The 24,535-nt window shown below is 37.4% G+C and overlaps 1 protein-coding gene across 2 annotated transcripts in view; it reads left to right on the forward strand.

Annotated features, from left to right (window-relative positions):
• FAM193A (family with sequence similarity 193 member A) overlaps positions 1 to 24,535 on the forward strand; it is an 80,027-nt gene that overhangs the window by 26,759 nt on the left and 28,733 nt on the right. For both annotated transcript variants that reach the window (XM_057426739.1, XM_057426741.1), the window contains exons 2-8: positions 5,759 to 5,824; positions 8,537 to 8,782; positions 11,088 to 11,254; positions 11,528 to 11,695; positions 14,490 to 14,724; positions 17,917 to 18,041; positions 22,379 to 22,523. In XM_057426739.1, coding sequence (XP_057282722.1) covers positions 5,759 to 5,824; positions 8,537 to 8,782; positions 11,088 to 11,254; positions 11,528 to 11,695; positions 14,490 to 14,724; positions 17,917 to 18,041; positions 22,379 to 22,523 — 1,152 coding nt within the window. The remainder of the gene's footprint in view (positions 1 to 5,758; positions 5,825 to 8,536; positions 8,783 to 11,087; positions 11,255 to 11,527; positions 11,696 to 14,489; positions 14,725 to 17,916; positions 18,042 to 22,378; positions 22,524 to 24,535) is intronic.

Consider the following 24,535-nt stretch of genomic DNA (forward strand, 5'->3'; position numbering starts at 1 on the left):
TAATCTCAGAATAGCATGATTGATAAAATGGAATGATAGTTTGCAAAATTAATCAGTTGGCAAGATCAAGTATTGGCTGCCTTAATACAGATATTTGAATTTTAATTATCATCACCCTGTCTTTGCGTTCTCCAGTTTCTGTTTGGTACTTCAGCATCCTGAGTAAAAACAAGGATCTTTTTTGCATAGGAAACCTTCACAACTTTCCGTTTTGGTGACATTTACAGCTCATCAATAATCACTTTCTGTCAGTGTTTCTCCTATATATAATACTGAGACTCCCTGGCAAACAAGTGTGTGTTAGTACGTAAAACTGCATTCTGTTTAGTCTCACTAGAGATGTGTGATTATCACATGAAAAATTTAGATGTTTATAATGTTGATTTCTTAAACAAAACACTCCTGCTTCTAAATAAAGGAGGGGTACTACAGTAGCTTGTTCATCTTTTATTGTTACAGGTAACAAAACTATTTATTAGTCTTTATTCATCTACACACTGTGTCCTCCTCCCACCCCAAAGGCATATTTAGAAGTAGGAATCTCCACACTTTCCACTGTTGCAAATCAAACATTTCCGCATTTGCAAGCTACTGCTTAAAAGCTCTTTGAGATTAAATTTTGTATAACTTACGTGAAAAGAGTATTCTTTTTCTTTTTTCTTTTTTTTTTTTTTTGTCTAAAGCAACAGTAACAGACTCTGACAGCTGCTTCAGTTTGAGTGTTGCTGTGCCAGTGAACCTGGAAATGTGTTGTGAGTGAGGATATTGCCAAGTTATCTGCTTCAGTTTGCTCTTCCTGTGAAAAACTGGGCTATACCAGCTGTTAAACAGGGTGTAATATGGACTTAAAAAAGGCCTAAGGAAGGGATAAGGGGTAATAGTTTACTGCTGTTTTTTACATTGTAATATCTCTTCAGTGCTGTAATATACCTTCTGCAGAGGCTGTTGTTATGGCAGAGACTACAGTCACTATTGACAATGTTCAGGAGCAATGTTTAAAGCAAGAAAAACCCCAGACCTTGTCATGATATTGGTCTGGCCAGCATGCTGTCCTGTCTGACAGTGCTTGGTACTAGATGAATGGAGAACTACATTGCATGTGTGGAATAACCCTCTTCCCATGTACCTTTCCAGGTCTTTCCAGTCCAGAGATGTCCTCTGTCAGATTCTGTTTGTGAAATACTGCTCTCTTGTGCATTTATCATTATTCTTTCCCTCATCCATGCATTTGACTTCCACAATAGCTTATCCTTAAATCAGTTGGAGTTAGGGAGAAAGGATCCTTAATTTTTAGTTAGTAAAATCAGATAGTTTCTTATCCTTTGACCTGAAGGCATAAAGAAATATATCTTCATGTCTGAAAATCACTTAGGATTTTGTAAGCATCACTCATCTGCCAGAAGCAGTTCTGTGACCAATTTAGCTATGCCTGGGAGAGAAGAGGAACAGCTCAGCCTGTGACTGGAGAGCACCCAAGTCAGAGCTTCGCTCAGGCTGTGGGGAGGGAGGTCTTCACCACTGAGTGTGACTTGAGACTGCTGCCACCCAAATGGTGTTGGGTGGCAGCATGGAAAGCAAGGCAGAGCTTCTGCGTGAAGCTGTAGAGCAGTGCTGTAGTGTGCTCGCTGGCTGGAAGAGCCTGGGAGAAGGCCGAGCTCTGAACAGCTGTGGCAAATGGGTTTTGGCTTAAAAAGTGTAAGCAGGAGAGCATACATAAGACATCTTGATGGGGTTTTTGGGGGTAGCCAGGGTTAAGTGCAGTAACTGTCTTTTAGTGTTACTCAGACACAGAAAATACGTAGTCTCAGATGTTTCAACAAACTCAATTTTTCACCTCCCTGTATAAAAATTAAGGGAGTTAATTCAAGTGGTATGGAATACCTTTGTGTTATTAGGACCTTCTAGAATGAAGTGTAGCTTTAATTGTGTTTTGGTAACAGTGGCTTTTCTTTGTTTTATTTTTTTCATGTCTGTGCCTTTCCTAAAGTGCCTGAGAAAATCAGTGCAATATTTTCTACTTGTTTTCCCCCATGAGAAATTTGCTTAAGTCCTGCATTTATTTTTTTTGAGCATCACATACCTGTAGAAGTATTTGGAGTTCAGTCAAGTCTAAATTATCTTCCTGCGCTTTTCTTCTCCTGAGCTCTCCAAGACATTGCATCCCTCTCCCTTTCGTGATGTTTGTGTGACTTCATCAGACTTCAGCTGGGAGAAAGATGAGGATGTGTTGTCTGGTAATATGTCGCTCAACCCACTGAAGGGCTGATTTTGGTAGTGACAGGCTATTAGAGCAAATTATGGCAGTCGTTGAGTGCTTTTATTTTATTTGTTCAACTGGTTCTTCAAGGTCATTCAGATGAAATCGAGGAGTGGTTTTGAAGCTGTGATTCTCACTGTCTTCATACTTTCTGGTATGAATTATACTGTGCCAAGATGGTGTATTCCTTATTCTCCAGAAAAGACACATTTTAGGGAGGGTGAGTTAGTGTGACAGCAGCTTGCAAGAAAATATTTCCATGTATCTTTTCCATTGTAAGTAACATTCATAGAAAGGCCAGAAAGATTCCCCTCTACACGTTGCCATTATGTTGAAGAGTGCAAGCAGAGATTCCTATGTTCCTGATCCATGTCAGCCTTTCTTCTGGCACTTATCTGCATTAAATAGGTTTTTAAAACATAAAGCTTTAAAATCATTAAGAAGGGTACTGTAAAGGACTGCGTAGAAACTGTAAAAATAAGTTTTCTGTAAATAAAAGTAAGTTAGTGCTGTCCAGAAGTGATAGCTGTCTAGCTTGTCACTTCTACTTTAAATCTCTGCACACAGAATTCTAGCTATTAACATATGGCCTGATAACTAGATCTTGTGAGGTCCTTCTGCCATTCTTCAGTAGCATGAAGAATTTAGTGCTATTAGTTAACTTTGTCATCTCAAGCACTTTCTTGCTGCAGACTTTGGGTAACTGCAGTTTCCTGGATGTCCTTTGAAAGCTTAATTAATAAATACTTTAAAAAATGATCTTCCGCACTTCTGGTACTGCTGAAGTATAAACCAGTCATTAACATACTGAAATTATTAGTGCAACTGTAACATTCTTGAGCTTCCTTAAGACTCTTGGCTCAGTGTCATCCACTCTTGGTGGTTTGATCATTTTTTTTAGTTCAGTTTGCTCCATACTTCTCTCCTAACAGTGCCGTGCTTCAAAACAGATCTTCTAATGCATCTTCCATAAGAAAGCCTTTCACTGGGAGAGTATCTTTAAACTCCTCCATAGTGAACATGTAGATGAGAAAAATCTGGTGTTTCTGCCATGACCATGTAGCTTGTTCAAGCATTTTTGTAATATATCTGTGTTCACTTACTTTAGCCATATGATCCTGTCAGGCTACCTACTGCTTCTTGCTCCTCATGTGCCTTGAAAAAGAATTTACTTGTAGTTTATATGTTTTTTTTTTTTCCCCTCTAACTTCCTTAAATTATTTGTGCCACTGTCTCATTTTTTTTTCTCTGTCTTTTTTTAGCTTGCTATTGTTTGGGCCCCATTTGGACAACTTCTACTAGATTCTTCTAATTTTTTCTCTAATATGCTTTTTAGCCATCTTGGTCCCTTGCCTGTCATGTCATTATTCACCCCCACTTAAGTCCTTTCTGTGCCTTTCTTCTTTTTTCCTAAATTTGCTCTAAGCCTCACATACAATGTCTTAAATCTCATTGCCTACAGATGCTTAATTTTTGATGTTTCTTTCTAGGTTCCCCCTTACCCCTCTAATTCCTTGGTGGTTTGTTCCTCATACAGATACTCAGGTTGCTGCTAAACCCTGGGGGTATTACACTAATAATTTGAACCAAATTCTCTGCAGTGCTTAGGATCAAGAGATGCCTTTTCTTTTGTCAGTAGCATGACAACTTGTTCCATGAGGCAGTCCCTGATGCTCACTGTTTTGTCTTGGCATCCTGTGACATTTAGTGGATAACAGAAACCTTCTACTGTTTGTCTTTGCTTTTGTTTCTGAGTGCTTTCAGCTTGGTCACTCAAGGTCTGCATGTATAAATGTGATGACTCATGCATTTCTCTTTTTCACTGTCTTGAATATAAAGAAGGCAAATGTACTCCCTTAATGAATAGGTAATGGTTTTGAATAAACTTGACTTTTTTTTTTTAAATTTCTCACCCCCAAAAATCTGTTTTTTTGGTGACATTCAGATAACAATTTCATTATAAACTTCCTTACTCATTTCTTTGTTCTTAAATGTATGTGCATGCCAATAACCAGTGGAACTCCAGTACTAGAGGATTTCTTTCCTTGATGAAGACAACTTCCTTTAATTCCAAAGATTTATTTAATTATTTTTTTTTCCCCATTTTTTGGGAAGGGGCTGAGTTAAAATAGGGAACTTGCTCCACATCAGCATTTTTGCTCCCATGAGTTCAGATCTGAAATGCTTGACTTGCATATAAGGTTTTTCTCTCAAATGCCTGCTCTTCAGAGTTAGTATAGGGTGTGTAAGTGGAGTTGTGTGGTTTCTTATTTGTATCTTTTCAAGCAGTGACTTGGAAGATTGTTTTATTCTCTGCTCAGCCTTTGAAAAAAAAATCCATCTGAAGACAAGGGCTCTGTGATAATCTGTCTGGTTCTGTAAACTGAGCAGTCAGTAATCCTGGGGATGTGTGAAATTGAAGGATGCTCCTTTGTACTGGAGGAGGCTCCAGTTTGAGTTTCTAGTTTGGCAGCAGGGTAAAAATATTTTCTGAACTTTGTAAATCCAACGCAAAAGATGTGGGGATTCCTATGTTAAACAGGCTGGGTTTTATTGTGGTCTATAGAGTAGTCCTAGAAATATGTCAGGCAACAGTAGGTGGTAAACTGGAGAGTGAAAATGGTTAGCAAAAACACGTGAAAGGTGGAACAGAGGCATGAGGTAAATTATAGCTGAAATTCAGGAGATAAAACAGTGCTCAAGAAGAGGGAAAATAAAAAAATAGTTGATTTTATTTTCCTATTATTATTTTGTCTCTGATTATTTTTTCTTGTTAAATGCATTTTCTTCAAGTCAGTGTGATTGAGGGCTCTTCATTGTAACTGACTTGAATTTGTATACTGTTTTAACTTTACTCTTGTTTTATTGTCCTCAAATAATGCTGTATGAAAACACTTGGGGCTCATGAAAGGCATCTCATGATATCTGGTGTAGTCTCTGTAACGCTTGTGGAGAAACAATGCATAGAAGAGATGTCTGGGAGGTTTCTGTATGGATTATAACCTGGGCCAGGAGGATGGCCGCCTCAGTGGAATAGCTGAATGCCATTTGGAGGCTTGCTGTGGAAGAGTCTTCCTGGTTAACACTGCATATTTTTCTAAACAGTATTGTATTCAGCTTTCAAAAGGCGAGAATCTTTGGTAATTGTCTCGATTGACAATAGAAGTTTAAAAGCTAAACACAATCAAATACAGAAGGAAAAATGGCATTTTGCTTATGACTCTTCTTTTTTTTCTGTATCAGTTATTTCATCTCAGAGTTGTAATAAAAAACTATACTGCAGAAGTTTAAAATATATAAATTGTAAACTTTCACATCTGTAGAACACTTAGTACAAAAGAAAAAGGGCTTTCCATCTCTGCAGTCAAACGATCATTCAGATTTCAAAAGCTGTTTTATCAGCCCTCAGATGCTGGGAAAGGTTTTGTTGTTTGATATTTTTAATGCTCTTTCAGCATTAAACTGAACTTCTATAACCAATGGACTATCAATTTTTTCCAGGTCTTGTTAAATGGTACACAGTTTACAGACAGTTCAGTTGGATCAGAGTTCACAGGTGTTTCTCAGGTATGTGCAGCCACAGTTTGGGGGTGTTATATGATAGAAAAATTCTTTACTAATGGTAGAAAGTATTAAATGTACTGGGGAACTCTCCAAAGAGATATAAATTTGAGACTGGGACTTTGCTAGCTGAAGTCAGTTTCTGATTACTTCACTATTCAAGCTTTAAAAAGCTGTGAAAGCTACTGTTTCTAAGGTAAAATTTTATTGTTATAATAAGCTTGAAACTGGACAGAGATGTAAAAATAAAGCTATGCAGTTTTATGGTAATAAAGTTATTTTTGGAAATAAATCTAAATACATGGTAGATACGCAGTTATTTCTGTTCTGGCTTGTCCTACTTCCAGCTTTCATTTATGAATGTTATATCTGAACATGTTTCAGAGAGAAAGTGAGACTGGGTGCTTTCTTGCAGAAATGCATCACATATTTTTTTGAAGCTTGACTAGTGGAAAAATCTTGCTTTTCTCGAAATGTGTACTTTACTCTGATTACAGTGAAGGTGCATACAAATGTGTATGTGACCTAATTCCAAGCTCTCATCTAATCCAGGAAGAGTTTACTGCTGCTGTTGAAATGGTCACATGAATACTTACTGTATCCGTTATCTTTTAAAGAAATAAGAAACTGCAGTTCATAGCCTCATTTTAGTGTAACAGAGCCATAATGGGAATCTGAGATGCTTATGGTACAGATTTTTGTCAAGGTTCTAACTGTCTGTTTTCTTGGAAATAAACTGCTTAGAAATTTTTATTCATAGCAGTTGATTTATATTATGCTGTAGGAACCAGGTGCTTTCATTTTGACTTCAAATCTGTTGTATATACAGGCCCAGTTAGGAGACTGTCAGGTTTTCCTGAACCATGAGTTGGCTATAATTAAGCTGCTCGTTCCTGCTGTATATTCAGTAGCTTTTTTAGTGCAACTTTACATGCGTAAGTTGTAATTCTAGAAGTCCTTGCAGCAGCTGGATATGTTTGCTGTGACCCCTTACCTTTACAAAAGAGTAAGTGTCAGATTGTCTTAATTTCTGAACTTTTACATTTTTGTCCTCTCACTTTCCTATGTGGTGGAAGATGTCATTAGGAACAGATGATGTTCATAAGGATCTGTCTGCAATAGCTATTAAGATGTCATTGTTATTCCAATGGAGGCATAATCTGGCTTCAGAAAAATTCGTTTTAACAAGGAAACTTTCAGGGCTAAGTGGATAAGCAGCCATGCCCTCCTGCATGCAGGGTTTTTAGGCGTTAAGATCTAGCAGCTGAGCATAGGTCAGCCAAGAAGAATGTCTAATGTGAGAGATGTTTTTGTGCTTGTAGAGCCAGTGAGGGGATGGTTGGTCACAGCCTTTCGGAAGGCAGGGCAAGGCTCCCCTGAACAAGTGTTTTCTAAAAACCTGCAGTAGAGGCCTGTAGAAATTGTGTTATTTTTCTTGCTTTAATTCTTAGGTATGAATTCTTCAAGAGTCATCAATGACTAAAGAGATCAGCTGTTCTTACTTAGCCTATTAACTTACATTTCTCATGAACTCTTGAAAGATAAGAAGATATTTGTGGAGATGAATTCAGTCTTTTTATTTTCGATGTCTAGAATTCTCGGTTTTTCCTTTCCATATTGCTGAGTCTGTCAGTTTTATAAATGCAAAGAACACAAAAACCAGACTTCGAAATGATGGTTTTCTTTAGATGTCGGCAATAGGGAATTGATCTGTTGCTACTGGGAAGACTAGAAGAGAGTTAATGAACCTTTATAGCTTGAACTAGTCCTTTGCCCTAAAGAACTTTTCACCTGTGCTTGTGCAGTTCAGCCCTGCAAGATCTTTAAAGCAGTATTTTTGTTAGTGTTGTGGTTGGAGCAGTATCTAGAAGGATGTTTGAATGATATATTTAAATTTTGCCTTTGAGAAAGAATTGAGCTGTTTTGAGGCTTACATATAAGATTTTGCTAATTAAGGCAGAGTTAGTAGCTGTAAATGTAATCAGACAGAGCTATGATTCTGCCGTGACAAGGTGGTTTTGTTCCATTTGTTACAACTTTGCTTATGTCTTACAAAGCTGGGTCTCTTTGGCTTGTGCAGCCTGACATGTTTTTGAGTATCAGTCCTGGTGAATAATAAGCATTTCATGGCTGAACCATAATTTCATGCACAGTACCATCTTGGAAGAGAAATTAGGTTTTGAACTGCTTCTGCCCTCATAAGTTACCAAGTTTAGTTTATTCAAGAGCTGATAGTGGATTTTAAGACCCTGCTGATTAGTTTTGTTAAAACTGAGTTAAGCTTTTATTTTGTAACAAGCTTAGCTGAAAGTGTATCTTTATTTCTGTTAATACTAAAAAAAGGTGACAAGACTTCAAAGAGCAGTTATTTTCCTTTTTATCTGTTAAAAATAACACTAAAAGAAATTGTACTATCCTTTTTTAGTTTTACTTACTAAATTTTTTGCATCAAGGCTGAATTGTTCCAGAGGGTAAAGCTGCTGTCCATGTTCCCTGAAAACATTACTGTTTTAAATGCGAATGTATTCATAATCAGAGTAATTGTTTGCCACATAGATATTAAAAACTGATGTTTGATCTTGGGATACTCCAAACATTCACCATTTAATGATGGCTGTTGAAATGGGGGGGAGAGGGGGGTGGTTTAATCTCAAAATAGTTTTTTTCCAGTCTATATTCCATGAATAACCAGTTATCTATCTAAAAATTTTTTTGTAGACACCCTTTACCTTTGGCTTGGGCCAAAAGGCACCGTATACAACTGGTGAGCATTGTCTTCTTTGTAGAAGTGAACGAAAAGATACCTCGCTTTCAGAGAGCGGAATAAAAAACTCTAGCAAAACAGCACTTTCCACATCTCCAAAAACAAACAATATGCTGCATCTTCCACTGTGGGTGTGTCCAGACTGTCGAAGAACAGTTGAAAAGGAGGAGAGGCATGCTACAATAGAGCAATCTCTTGTGGTAAGTACCTCAGTAGACTAAGAAGACATTGTTATGGACCGAATGCTACTTTGTGCTTTGGAATCACTTAAACTGTAAGTGCATAGGAAGTATTTTAGGAGATTCTGAGTTGTTTTTTTCTGTGAGCTAAACTGAACAGGCAAGTTATTCCAAAAATTACGAGTTCTGATTCAGTTTTGGATTTTTGAGTAGAGCAAGGCTTGGATGTTTCTAGTTGGGGTTGTTTTTTTTTCCCTTTTATGTTACTGGATCTTACGCTTTGCCCTTTTCCTGCTTACTTAAATTCTGTTTCTTCTACTCTTACCAATGCAGCTTTAATCTTTACATTTTTTCTGTGTTTCTTGTGTCTTTCGCCCCTTTTGTGATGTGAAGTTCCGTGCTCTTTCAGAAATGTTCTTGAGTCACTGCACCTGCACTGCCACCTTCCTGCATGTCTCTGAGTTTTGTCATCTTTTCTTTCCTGTATTTTTTTGATAAAGAAACACAGCACATTATATGCATATAACGATTTCTTATTCTTTGTTGTATCATTGCAAACACTCATGTAATATATGGTGTTAATACTTCAAGTTGTGATTACTTTCTAAATTTTTAAAATATATTCTCATGAGAATTCAATCTCACGTAAGAGCTGTGCTCAGTGTAGCAAAAGCATACAAGAAGTTCACTGACAGGTCCAGGAAAACCCGATCAGAAGTAAACTATGCTTTACTGAAGACCCAAATCTTCACAACTGATCTGGGAAGCTACGCGCTTTGATAATTGGAAGTATTAGAGATTCTAGCTAATGTCTCCCTGTAGAGAGCTAACAGACTGTGCCACACACCCATATGCACATACAGGTTTTTTTAAACAAATCAGTGAGAGGCAAGATTGTCTTTGTATAGCATATGTTGTTAAACTTATGTTAAAAGCAGTTAACAGCTCTTTTGTAAGGAAAATTTAGGGTATATCACTTGTTACACAGCAAGTGTTTTCTGATATTCTTGCAAGTAACAAGGGTTAGTAAAATTAATCAAAAGACATTACAACGACATTACATCTAAGGGAGTTATATGTGTAGTTTGATGGTAAACACATCCTAGAGAGTTCAAAGCACAGCAAGAGAGAAGCACATTATTGTTCATCTGAGTCAAAATTTTTGACATATTTAAGCTCTGTTGAATGAACTAGTAAAGAAGTGTTCTACAAGTATAAGGAAGGCAGCTTCTTAAATGGGTTGTTACACATACTCCAGGTAAAATAAAGATTTACAGTACTTTTTTTTTAAATTGGCAACTGTTTTCTTATTTAAAGAGGAATTTTTAGAAGCAAACAGAAGGATTTTGCAAGTTAGGAAGCTTGATTTAAAGCGGGTAATGATTAGGTGGCTAGTCAAATTAGAGAAGCTGGTTGGAGGAAGGGGACAGTGCTAAAAACCCCTCTTATTATCAGTCATTACAAGGCAGAGTGCAAGTGGTGTGCTATAGATGCTACTATGTTCAGGTTGTTGGTGCTCTCATTACCTGCCTTGGTTTTCCTCCGCACCTTCCCCAGTAGCTGATCTTGCTGTTGGCAGCAAATGCATACAGCTTTGTTTTGACCTGTGTCTTCATCCTGCTTCAGGATCTGGGATCCTCTTTCAGTCATTCTCGAATGTGGGAGAGGTCTCTGCCTAGTGCCACAGAAAGCTGGTGTCAGCCAGGGGAGGCTGCAGGAGGGAAACGTGTCTGTACTAGGGCTGCAAGCACAAAGGAGGGAGAGAAACTGGAGACCAGAATACCAGCAGCCTTGGGACAGAGGTTTGCATTATCTGCTAGTAATGAGCAGCACTGTACCCAGGAGATAGCATCCATTCCCAATGACAGCAGCTTTCTAGCATCCATTACTGTGAAGTAGTATATCTGGCTGTTGTAAGCAAGAAAATTTCATGCTTTTTGGTAGAAGGGATTGTTAAACTACCAAAGTCAAACACATTGTCAGATAGAAACTGAAGAAATATTACTAGTTTATGGTTAATGATAGATGATGCAAGCCTTCCTTTAGCCTAGTTCATTGTTTATACTGGAGTACTTAAAGATAATAATTATAACCAGCATACTTTGGTTATTAGAAACGGAACTATATTTATATCATTGTTTTTCTCAGGTCACCTCTTGCATTTATTAAGCTGTTTGAAGGTAGATTCTTTGTGCCTGGTTGAGTGTCCTCCCAAAATATATTCACCACTAAGAACTACTGCATGAATATTTGCCTACCAATTAACATTTCAGGCTTCTACCTTACAAACTGAAGGCTACCTGGGTTTTTTCCCCCCCCCTTTCAGAGCCAAGATTTCCTTTTGCACATGCCTCTTGGAAACAGTGGATCGCAGCAGGAGTCTGTAGGAGGGGGAAGAATAACCGTTGGTGCACAGACAGTGCCTGCTGCGGATCTTAGCAATTCCTCTCCTTCAGACATAGCATGCAACTGTGAGGCCTGTAATGAGCGCAGGTAAGAACTGATCAAACTCAACATCATGCTGCCTCTAGTCAGACTGTTGGCAGTGCTGTAGCTTATCTGTTGGTGTGTGCTTAAACTCTTTAAACAGGCTGTCTGACAATAACAGTAACTTACAGATGGCAGCTTTTAGCCAGTTTTATACTTTATTTTAGGCATTTTTAGATGTACGTTGTTTTTTTCTGAAGAGCATCCTCAAAACAGCAGGAATCAGTAAACCTATGCAGTATACAGATACTAAGTAATTACTTGTGTCATTATTTGCAGAGAAAATTCAGCAGAGCCTGAACGTGAACCTCAGCAGCTCCAAAATTACTGGTCAGAAGTAAGATACATGGTTCGATGTATATATCGCCAAGCTGGGACCCCTTTGGCAGATGACCAAGACCAATCTTTGGTACCAGATAAAGAAGGAATGAAAGATCTGGTGGATAGGTATAGCACTTTGAAAAATATCTAGTAATTGCCAAGAGCATTTTTAAAGTTAGCTTTTAAGTAGTTTGGAATATTGCTTTTTAATACAATGTTATTTACCATCTGTAAGTCTGGTTGCTTGGAATGGTTGCCTCACCATTAGAACAGTCAGTTCTGTATCATGCAGGATTTCTAAGTGCTGGATTGAATGCATGTGTAGCTATTAAGTTCCTATGCTGTTTGCAGTAGGAGTATTAATATATTATTACGGAAGAGTCCCAAAATCTTATTCTTCAAAAGACCTTGATATGATTATTATTATAGTAAGATACTGTTTAGTTTGAATTGCCCTACATGAAAAATCTTACCTTGTTGAACTAACCTGAGTTAAAATAGTGTTTGTATCCTAGTGTAATTGAAACAGCTAGAAGAGGCTTTGAATACTAGATGAGGAAGATACTGTGATGTTCTCTCTCACTTTAGAAGTTGAAATTGTAGCTTTTCTAGGTGTGAAGTTGAAGATGTGCTTAATGAGATCTGCAGTTGTGTTGGTTTTTTTTCTTTTGAGAATTGTGTGGCTGTCCTAAAAGTGTTCTGGAAGGTTACTCAGTTTCTGTCTAACTGAATGTGTGGTCAAGGAATAGCTGCTCTCCTTGGTTCTGTATGTACGTAACACACTGAGGTCTGACAAGTTGTAGTTGTCATATGGAGTTTCTAGTTGAAGCAAAATTCTGGTAAGGTAAAACTTTTGAAAGATTATAGTCATCTACCATTGCTCTTTGTATGACTATACTCCTGAATCAGCCTTAATAGATAATTGATATTACTGCACTTCTGTTACATAAAAACTGTTTGGTTTTGAGCATGAGTTGTGTAAAAGTAGAGTAATATGCCTCCCTGTTAGTCATGCTTTATTTATTTAAGTGATCAAAATGTGCAACATAGGTTTTGAAATCAAAGATGCTTAGTGTGTAGGTACTTAAAACTGAATCACAGCTAAAATGATTGCTGATTTTTATGCAGCTTCTCTTTAATGAAAAATTTTGGAAATTGGAACACATACTGTGTACCTTTCTTATGTGCTTGGGAGCTTTGATTTCTCTAGAACTGTTTTTCACCCTTGAAAGAGATTATTGAAAACAAAGGCAGAAACAGGCTTTCAGACAGGGAAACCTTAAATGTCAGTGTGATTATTTTTCACTTGAGTTCTTTATGGTCTGCAGAGTATGAAATAAAATGAGGATTCTGTGTTTGAGCGGACACCAGTGTCCAGTCCATGGTGCTAATGTCATAAAATCAAAGAAACCTAGTCCATGTAGTTATTCAAAGTGTAAAAATAAACCAACCAAAGAAAAACCCCCACGTGAACCATGTAGGTATCATGCCAAGATCATGCTGTGGCCAAGTAAATGTTTAAAAGGCAGAAATTCCTGATTCCATGCTTAGCTCTGTTGGACACAGCTGGCAAGAAATGGACTGTCTGGTCATCTTATTTGAGAATAATTAGTGATGCCAAGTGTTGTCCCTATTGGATCTTGGCACACTTTATGGCAATGTGATAGTATTCTATTTTGTGAGTGACAAGGGAAGAGCAAGGACTAGATAGCAGCAGGCATTTATTCATGTAACTCTTAAGTACTTATGTAATCCTGTTCTTCCTCACCTCCCTGCACTATAAAAAACAGAAGGCAAGTGCTTAAACTCATGTGCAGGACTTCAAATAGTACAGTTTTACTCTGAAGTACTCGAAAGTGGCCATTGTGTTCAGTTTTCTCCTGTGTTAGGTGGTTCAAGCCCTTGTCTCACTTCCAGGAGAGTATCAGACCTAGCCAGCTGTATGCTGTCCTTAGCAGGAAGCCCTCACCCCCTTTGAAGCTGTATCTTACAGTCTTTGAAGGTATTGAGTGGTGGAATAGAGTGCATGGAGGGCAGTATGGTTCTGAAGCTTCAGTATTAGTGTGCTTCCCTGAGACGAATGAGTCCCAAATTCTGGTCCCTATCCTGGACTTAAAAAAAAATATATAAAAAAATGGCACCAGTCATTTGTAATGACTGCAGTTAGGCACAGGAGAGTGCCCTAAGTTATGTTCCTTTGAAGGATGTTCTTTGTGGCCCTGTGAATCCCATGCCTTATTAAAGCAGCAGCTGTAACAAAGGTGAAAAAAATGTCCTTGTACAGAAAGGGTAAGAAACTGGAGGTGAGAATGAGTTTTATGAGTGTCTTATGAGCCTGGTACACAAAATGTCTTTCAGTGCAGCTGAACAACAGAAGGGTCCTCCAGAGCAGTCGACAAGTACAGTTTGGCTAGTATGTATTTAGGCATGCTCTGGCTGCCTATCAGATCAAGCTCCCTCAGTGGCTTGAAGTGAATGCTTGTCCTTCTACAGGATATTAATCAGGCCTGGATCTTGCTGTTCCAGGTGGAACATTCAGTAGGCATGCATGCAAGAACACAGAGAAGTTCCAAAGAAGCTTGTCTGAAGAGTCTAGGTGTCTGTAAGGCTGTATGCAAATTGAGTGAAGGGCTTTTTTTAGTTCACAAGTTGAAGTGAAATACTGAGGTCCTAAATTCATTTGTTCCTCAGGTGTGCAAGCCTCTTAGTCCTAAAGCTACACAAGAGCTCAGTCCTGCAGTGTAAAAATAGGAAACTGGACTGTGTTCTCCCAGATTTCAGGTAGTTATGTAAACCTTAGCCATTATTTCATTTTGATGACTATCATGGTAACTGGTAAATATTTTTAGGTAAGTGAAAATTGTTAATAACATGCATTATTTTTTATTTGTTTTTTGTCATAAATATTCTAAAAATACAGGCTTTGTGAAAGAGATCCATATCAGCTTTACCAGCGGTTGGAACAGCAAGCTAGAGAATATGTGCTTGAAATGAAGGTTCGTCTGCTCAGGCACTTGTCACTGGGATCTAAAGTTGCATCAACATTAGCAATACAAGGGCCACCACAGGCACATCAGTTCATCTCACTCCTACTTGAAGAATACAGTGCACTCTGTCAGGCAGCATGTACAATCAGCGCCTTCCTAGTTACTCTGGTAAGACTGAAAAAATAACCTGTATGCTTCTATTTGCTAGGGGTAATGCTAGCAGAGCTGTTCTAGACTCTTTCAGGTGTCTTCTGTGGTTTGTAAAGTATAAGGGGTTTTGTGTGTGCATGCTTGGAGATAGGGAGGGTCAGAAAATGCAAATTTAATTCTTCAGAAATGTAGATCAGGCATCTCTTACAGTGAATTGATGAAATCCTCTCTCTTCTTACTGAAGAAAAAGGTCAGAGAATGCTGTTTGTGGCTCTTATTCTGAAACTAACCTTTGAACAGGTCTACAATTTTTAGATAATGCCTTAGATAAGTGTTTCCCACATTTTCAGTTAATCTTTAATGGTCTCTTGACAACCACATTTGAAAGACACAATTTTTTACATGCACCACTAGCTTAGCTTGTTTCAATGTTCGATTTTATTTTTCACTTACAAGCAAGATGGCTAAGTGAAAAGATGATCTCTTGCCTCAGAATTAATCTGCCATGATACTTATTTCTAAAGTTCTTGTTTTTTCTTAAATGCTTGTTGGTTTTGGTGTTTGGTTTTTTTTTTTTTTTTTGTCAACTGGTTGTGATGTTAGACTTGGGATTATATTGTCAGGTAGAAAATAAGCAATTTTTTTCTTGAGTAACTGTCATCATGAGTGAGTAATATAGTAAACAAATTCTGTAATTCTATTTGTTTAAGGGCTGACAAGGTTATTAATCCTGTTCTGTTAATAATCCTTTCCTGTGCATCCTTTGTTAATGTCCGTATCGTGTTCATTCCTTTTCTTGTGTAAAGTTTGCGTAAGCAAAACGAAAACTAAAAGGAGGATAAACTGGTAAATTTGGAGTTTATTGCCAGTTAGCTGAAAGTGACTGTCTAGGTATATAAAGAGGAAAAGAACAGGCAGTAACAAGTCTACAATGGCCAAGGGTGAGAAGGATATAAAATGGAGGGGAAATGGAGTGTCATTAACTGAGGTATGACTGTCCGTAAAATGGAACTGGCAAAGCAGGAAGCTGTTTCTGTGGAGAAACGAGCATATCTGATGCCTTTTTCTGTTGTCAGTGCTCTCTATTTGCTGTTGTCTGTACTGTCTTCCCCAGCTTTATCACTTAGATAGAGATGTGAGGTCACTGCCATCTCCAGTTTACTGGCTGCTTTTAATAGTCCTTGAGTCTCAAACAAGGTGCTTGAGAGTAGATTGCTCTTTGGGTTGATTTGTTCTGGAACTTGGAAATTGTTCAGCTGAAAAGCGGATGGATTACAGTACAAATGTTAGCTTTCTCAAAGTAGATCTGCCAGTAATGAACCAATTAATACGAGAATTATATAGCTGATCAGAAAAGAATCTTTTATTATTTTTCCCCTGCTTGTTATTGTGAAGTTAGCAGGCATGAGGGATTGAGATAATGGCCATGCAGAGACAGAAGGTGCTTGAACTCCCTGAATCTACCCTTTTATGACAGAATTCAAAGTAAAATAAAATTCCTGTTCTTTAAAAAAAATAAAGCGTAAGAGAACACAAAATACCCCAGACTTTTCTTGTCCTTTTGCTTCTGCATCCCAGTAAGTACTGAAAACCTCTTCCTATTGAGCTGTGACATTCAGAAACTGAAATGTGAGAATGTAGGTTACCGTATCTTATCATACATTTCTAAACTTTATTAACTCTTTTTATTAAATAGAGCAGTATGTCACAGCCTTCATTACAGGTAGTACAGTTACTAGCCCTTCCTATGTGTGTGGTTGTTCTTTCTCAATGTTTGGGTATGCTATGGAAAAAGAAATCTTTCCAGTTGAAACATGTAAGAGGCAGTCAAGATCTTTAAACTCGGTGCAGCCCTCTTGTAAAGGTAAAATCTTTGCATGTAGCATGCTGTACAAAGGCATATAATACCTTGAGGAGAAACTTACTTGTTAGTGAAATCATGAACAGTTCTTCCTTTCAAAGGCATCCAGCTAACTATTAAAGCTCAAGAGCAGGAACTAAAGCCTTGTGCCCACAACTATGGTCAGTACAGAAGAGCCCTAGAGTACACAGTACAGCAGACTAGAAGGGAGAATTTACCTGGTATTTCTTTGTGAGAAATACCATAATCTGCGCAATCCGACATACAAGATTTTGCATGCAGGTGTTGACTGGTGTGTTCACAGCATAGTATGAAAATTGCTTAGGAAATCTACCTCAGTGTTAACCCTTGAGAAATTATTGACAGTTTTTAGAAATTTTAAATATTTTGAAGACAGTATTCAAAGTGAAAGTGTAAGTGTTTTGTGAAATCGGGGGGGGAACACCCACCCTTCTTAAATAATAATGAATCTCCAGACTTTTTTTTTGTAATACTGAGAGTCTCATGTTTAGGTCCGGTATAAATATGTATTTCATTTTTAACCCACTATGTTTAACAAAACTTCAAAGTTCCAGAGTATTCTGATATTTCTGGCTATTCAAGGTTATGGTGCATGGGGATGCCTTGCTGATCTGATAGTCAGAATGCTTGCACTTAATTTTGCTTGGGAGCATAAGGGGCTTGTATAAAAAAACCCTGCATGCTGCAAGCTATATGTGGGAAAACTGGAAAATATATCATACCTGTCTTTGATTTGTATGTTTTGATAATAATAGATTTAAGGTTAGGCCTTGAAATTAAATACAGTTATGTATTAAATAACGTCAAATAGAAAAACATTTTGCTTACTAGACAAGTAAGCTGTTGGTCTCTTTTCTAGTTAGGAAACCTTGGGTTTAAGCTGTATTTGGAGTGAACCGTTTACTTGACTTACGTCAGTTTTGAAGTTACAGCTTGCCATTATATATGTCTGTTCCTAGGTAAGTTCAAAGAACTGAAAGATAATCAAACAATTTTTTTACAAGCAAACCTGAGAATAACTGGTTCAGATCGTAAAATCCATCTTTCAGTGCAGAAGTGAATGGCAGCTTTCAACAACAGTGTGATTCTTCATTTTTTCTAATCCATGACAATTTAGAAAAACAGTGAATAAAGCTATGGTTATACACATTATTAAAGAATTACTTAAATTCTGAGTACTAAAACTGAGTATTAAAACTGCAAAAGATCTGAGTTGGCTGATAGAGGCCGTAGGTTGAAAATCAGATTGTCTGAGGCAAGATCTTTTTGTTTTAAAAGATATTTTTTTTCCCTAACCCTGTTTGGTTTTTTGTTTTTTATTTTAATAGGAAAATGAACATTTGAAGAAATTTCAGGTGACGTGGGAATTGCACAATAAGCATCTGTTTGAAAACCTGGTATTTTCTGAGCCACTCTTACAGAATAGCTTACCAACGTTGGTGTCACAGCTAAGGTAGAGTTTAACTTTTTTTGTAATTTGAAGAAGTGATAACCTCTATTTGCAACTTAGTGTTTAAAAAAAAGTAATCTCTGCTGCTTCTACAGTTTAATAGGTAAAAATCCTTGTTGACCTGTCTTGAAAACAGTATTGTTGATTGAGCAGGCTGCTGTCATAACTTGCTTGTCAGAAGAATTACAACCCTAATCTACTTACTTGTCAGTTACCTAGTAAAATGACAGCATCCAATGAAAATGCTGGTGGTATGACTGAATAGTACTTTTTTCACTTGTCATCAGGCATTACTGCTGTCTCTGTAGCTCCACAAGCAAATTAAAGCCTCAATGCTTTCATGGTTCCCACAGTTCACAAGTAACTTAATTTGGAGCTTTAACCAATCTTTTCGTTGGAGAAAGCAAAAGAAACAATGTCCCTTGCAATATGCTTGTAGGCCTTGTGGCTTATTGTTTCCTGGGTGTTTAGAATGTGTATTTTATTGGCAAGGTTGCTTTGCTTGTAATTTGCGTACTGGCAAAGTGGGTTCTCCAGGGAAGATGTATTAATTCTTATAAATGCGTTTCTTTGTCCTATGTCTGAACATTTTTAAAGTGCAGTCAGGGATAGGTTTGCGTTGACTTCTCAATCTAGTTCCTGATGAAGATATTCATGCTTGGTGTACATGTGTTTTAAAGGTATTGTCTCAGGTATTTTTCCATGGTACAAGAGCAGTTTGATTAAGGCTGTCACAAGAGATGTTCACAGTGAATAAAGAAATTTCTGAGTTCTCCTTTTGCTCTAGTATCTGGTAGGTACTAGAAAGGAAAGCAAGAAAAGGCAAGATAGCTTAATTGTTGCTGTGCTCAGCAAGAAGTCTGAAGGTCCTTCAGAATATCTTGTCTAATTGTTTTACATGACACTGGGTTTGTACTGAAAGCCCGTTCTCCTTGGGTTTTTATGTTTTGTTTTGTTTTTCTTTATCTCTGGACAGATAATTCTGTTTCTGTGTTCAGTAGCATGTTGTTCAATTGCATATTTTCCTAGTGATTCCCAGTACCACTGTCCCTGACACTTTATTCCCCAGTCATCTCCGTGCTTTCTGACAAGGCCTTTCTGCATCTGTTACTCCAGCAGTCCTGGCTGTATCAGGACTGTTTGTGTTCATCAGCTCTGCAGATGAAGGCCTCTTAGTGAAGCTTACAGTCATTTCTTAACAGAAGTATTGGACTGTTTTCATTTACTTGTTGTTCTCAAGTGCTACTGCAATGAAAATTGGAGCAACAGGAGGTGTTTCCCTGCAGAGCATCACTGTGGTGACAGCTACCTGCAAGGGTTAAATATGATGAAGTCAGAATCTTCTTGCAGGAATTTCTTTTCCAATGCATCTGTGTACTCTAGATGGTTTTAAGGGTGTTTTGTATAAACTGTGGTTTTGCCCAGGTAGATTCGCATGAGTGTTTTCAAAAGAAGAGGTTCAGCACAAGCTTCCCATTCTGTGGTTTCCAGTTCATATAGTGTGTCTTGTTTTACTGCTGAGTTCTGTGGGTCTTGAAGTAAGAGAATTAGGTAGCCTTTCCTTAGTTGTTTTTTTTTCTTTTTTCTGGAGGATAATCTGCCTTCCATTGGGAATTGGTAGAGGAAAATTCCATCAGAGATGCATCACATGAGCCTAGTCCCTCGATCAGTAGAGAAGGTATTGCAAGAGTTCCTTCTCAAAAGAGCATTGGCCTCATTGTTTTCTCTTCCTGAAGAAGAAATGTGAAATGGCATTTTGGCATCTCAGCTTCACTTAGATTTTTTTGTGTTCACCCTTTCTCTCATCACTGAATCTTTTGTCTATATTTGGCTTTTTCAAAATATATAGCTGGTGTGCTGTCCCAAGTCACAAGGATGCTTATCAGATGTCAGGCTAGAAAAGATGTTCTTTTAGGGAGATTTAAACATAGCAGTCTTGTGGGAATGAAGGTTACTAGTTGATATGTGATAAGCTGTGTCAGTATTTCACAGGACTGGTCATCCACTCAGGGTGAAATGCCAGTCTTAATGTTTTGTATCTTGTTCTGCTACCTAGTCAACACCTCTGGTTTGTTTAGGAGGCATACTCAGTTATGCAGTCTGCAGACCAGCTGTAAGAGTGTCCATATGCTTATCAAGAGTTAAATAATCAGCAGAGCTTCTGTTTCAGGCACAGCATTTCATAAGGCTGTGTTTTTATAATCAAATCATAGTATTTAAGGAAATCTAGTCCTTCATAGCTGAATGACTGGTACTTCCTTATGAAGCTGGCTGTATGAAAGATTTCTTAGAGGTTAAATATCTTTCTTTGGTTAAGATGGTTTTGATTACATGCAACCACTGATACACGTCCTGCATTCAATGGACTGCTTTACCGGGGTTTGGTAATGACCTGACTGATACCTGGAGCTTTTCTGGCCTCTTTGCTTTCCCTGTATGGTGTGAGACAGCATTAAGGGTAAATGCAAAGGTTTAGTTAAATGCTGTTGGCCAAAAAATTCTGTGTTCCTGATCAAGATACGCAGGCATACAGTAGGATCTATGTCAACAGTTATGCCTTCAAAGATTCAGTTAATATAAAATAAGCAATTCTTACTAAGTTTTATGTATGTGATGCTTTTTATTACCTATTTTTTACAGCAGCCCAGGAATATGTTCCACCTCTGTTTACAGGACTGAAATATTACCTAGATTGTTGCTTTATACTTGCATCAAGGGGTGAAAGTGTATTGACTGGTAGCATGTTAACCTTTACACAAGAGGCACAATAAAAATTGAAAATGTAAATGCTCTTGCATTGCTAATGTAATTTTTTTTTTTAAAGAAGGTTTTCTTCTAACTTTTAAAAAAGATTTTGTGCACAACTTGTGGTTTGAAAGAATGGTACTGCTCAGCAGCAGTTACGAGAACAAATTGTTAACTTCTATGCAGTAGGAATCACAGTTTCACATAATGGCAAAATACCAGAAACACAGGCATAAAAAAAGTACTAAATTGTGGTCTAGTAACAGGAATTGACAATGTTTGCACTGATTGTGAGGAAGAGGTATACCCTAAAGTCACCATATCCCTTTAAACTGCTTTTTGTACTCTAGTAAGCATAGAGTTCCCAAGTTTTGAATGTGCAAAATTGCCTATGCACCATTTTAAAGTGATTGTGTTGCAGATTCCTGGCAAAAACAACGAAATAAAACTTGAATTCATTGGTGAAGTCATGCTAACAGCTGTAATTTAATGCTTACTGAGCTGTCTTGTTTGCTCAGCTCTTCATTATACTTAATTGCCATATTAAAATTAAGGGTTTAGTTCTTTGCCAGCTGATAGGCAGTACTGTGTAGTTCTTAGATTGAATTAATATCCTGTTGCAATGGAAATCTGTAACAGACCTCCCTGAAATGCTGGAATTGGTCTTAAATATTAAGTGTTGAGATGCTTGTGTTTATTTTTCTGGGGACTGGCTTTGACTCGCCACACAGCCTCTGTGCCTCATTAACTACATACTAGTTTCCTCTTCATTACTGAAGAGGTGTTGAAAAATTTCAGTTTATTTGTGTTAATTTACAGGTCATTACCATTCAATGTGCTTTAAACACACATTATCAAATAGAATTTTGTCTATTTATTTCTGAAGTCAGGATCTTGGAAGTTTGCTTATTTACTTAATTGTTGTGCTCATGCTTTCTAATGGCTATTTCTTTAAAGGAATTTGATGTACAGCAGTGTAGTAGTAGAAAGGGAGGTAAATCTGTCTCCAGTTTCTGTGGCTCCTTACAGAGACAGTCATCAGTGAAAGGCGTAACCACGTTTTCGAATGTGATGCTGCTCAAGTGATAGTAGATAACTGCATGCAGCCAAATTGTTTCCTCATTCTACAGCACTTTTCCCAGCTGGAACTCCAACTTGTCTAGTAGTCTTTTTAACACTGATCATGTGAGTTCTGATTAACAAGCTTCTGGCTTTATTTTAGTACATAGCTCTTCAGTAAATAGTCAACATATATTTAGCTCATAAAATTTGGAAAGATAAATATATCAAGCTACAAAATTGGAATAAATATGGCTCAGTAGGTTTGACATCTGGTTGCATGTGGGAAAGAGGCTCTGGAAATGTTGCACGTCCCACTTTCTTGTTATTGTTGGTTACAGAACATTGGAATAAGCAATTGTTGGGTATTTTATGAAGAACACCTAAAAATACTCAGTTCTGGGACACAAGCAGCTCTGGGCCTAGGTGTGACAGTAACTGCACTCTAACAACACTATTTTGGCTGGCAGAACATAAAAAATGTGATTTTTCCAGTGAAATGTGTCTTCTCTAACAAGTGGTATTTGAACCTTCAGGCTTGGAACAACGCACGATTCCTGTAGTGAAGATATGTATAGTACCTTGCTACAAAGGTATCATCAGCTGGAACAGGAAATGGGTCAAGTTGCTGAAGCATGGCTTGAATGCCAGAAAAGAATAGATGATTATGTTGATGAACAGGTAAGCATCATGTAAACAGTCTTGAGATGATTATGCAGGGCGCAGCCTGCGCCTCCGGTGAGGTATTTTTATCCAGAGCTTTGAAGCAGCAATATGGAACCTTTCTCATTGATGTCAGTCTTTCAGAGTAGAAAAGACCACTAATATAGCAGTGGCGATTATACAGAAATTAAACCTCAAAATTGTTGAAGACTGTTGTTGTGCCATTGTTTAGAGATGGTCTTTGAATGTATTTTAATTACTTTAGCCTGTAATAACTGTAGCACAATAATGTGAAATTCTTCTGTAAATATCATTAGGAAAAGGAAAAGAAACAAAACCACCCCACCCACAAAAACTTCTAAATTTCCAAAATAATAATTGCATTATATGAAATTCAGAGGAAGAGGTTGCTTTAAAAAACTATTGCATGTTGTGTAGTATGATGGTAATGTTTTGTACAGCTGTCAAAATCAGAACTCCAGTTTCTACATGAATATTTGAGCTCTCTGAAGTTATCCTTTTTTAATTAAGTGTATGTTCTGGTAGCTGATTCTTCTGAGTTTGTGCTAAGTCTTAGAAAATAATCACATTGTGCCAACTCCTACATTGTCAAGAGCTTAATATTTTGAAAAATAGGTGTTTATTTTGCAAGTGGTTGTTTACTCTTCCGAAATTGCTCATATTCAAAGAACTTAAATTTATTTTCTTTAAAACACCTCAAGATAAGTTTTTGAATACTGTTTAGTTTGCTGGAAGAAAGAATATGCCTTGAAGTAAGTGAAAATACAGAATTTTATAAAGCTTTTCTTGTATTTTTAAGTTTTATGGAACTCCGACTTGAGATTTAGTAATGCTATTTTACTCCTATAGATAACAAACACATTTTAAAGTCTTACAGTACATTGTACATGTCCTTCAGAAACTATTCCTGTGATGAAGATTTAAGTGAGCTTCTGCCATTAATTCCGGTACCTTCAAGGTGGAGACGGGGCATAACTAATTTTATTTTTAGAGATTGTTCTATATTTGGGGTGTGCATCTGTGAGGTATCAGTTACAAAGTTTTCTCCTAGTCTGGCTGCTTTTGTGGATCTAAGTATTTGATTATAGCTCTGTAAAATTTCATCATCTCACATTTTGTGGTACTAGAAGGCACTTTCCTCATGGTGTCAGGGTACTGTGTCTGTCTGATACTGTCTTTCCAGTAACAAAGGGAGCCCAGTCCACTTCTCATCATAAACACTTATTTTTCAAAAGATAGAACTTCTGTAGTCACATTGAGATCAGGCTTCTGACTGGTCGATCTGCAAAATCAGCTCTTCCTTGATGATTTTTTTTTTTTTTTTAATGACCGAAAAAAGCCCTGTGAGGGGGTTTGTAGGGGAAACACTTTTAAAGCATCAAATTTTAAAGGAGGTGTTGGTATTTTATTGGTATTTATACATAGAAAAAACATTTTCACAGTTTTGCCTTAAACCCTGTGTTGGTGATAACATGGTTATACTCCATTGATCAAAAATACATCACTCAGTATGACCATCTTATGCAAATTTGCAGTGATTTTTTTTGTCAATGAGGTAGAAATCAGAAAGCCTGGCTGCTGTGGATCTTAATAGTGAATGCATGTTCAGTACTTGCTGACTCTTAACTTAAGAAAACTGAGGTTTTATTGCTAGTTTATCAAAGGTTAGAACACAGATCATCACAGATTAAAAGTTAAGAATGGTCCTCATATATCTACTGTAGAACTATACTCCAAATTTCGGATAAGGCATCAGCAGAGACAGTTTAATGGACTCTCCACTGCAATCGTGTAACATGCCATGTTACTTGTTCTTGAGGGGGGGGGGAAAGTGAGTATCTTTTGCAAGCAATGCAAATAGTACTTTCTTTTTTTTTTTTTTTTAAACACTGTGTAAACCATGTCTGTGCATGACACAGCTGTAACTTAATACACTGCAGCATCAAGTGTACACACTGCGATAAAATGCAGAATAAGGATTTGTTCCTGTCAGCACTTGTATTCATCAC

This window comes from Pezoporus wallicus, unplaced genomic scaffold (assembly GCF_028554395.1).
Source record: "Pezoporus wallicus isolate ANWC-B61680 ecotype Strahan unplaced genomic scaffold, APGP_CSIRO_Pwel_v1 scaffold_13239, whole genome shotgun sequence".
In the NCBI taxonomy this organism is placed as follows: Eukaryota; Metazoa; Chordata; class Aves; order Psittaciformes; family Psittacidae; genus Pezoporus; species Pezoporus wallicus.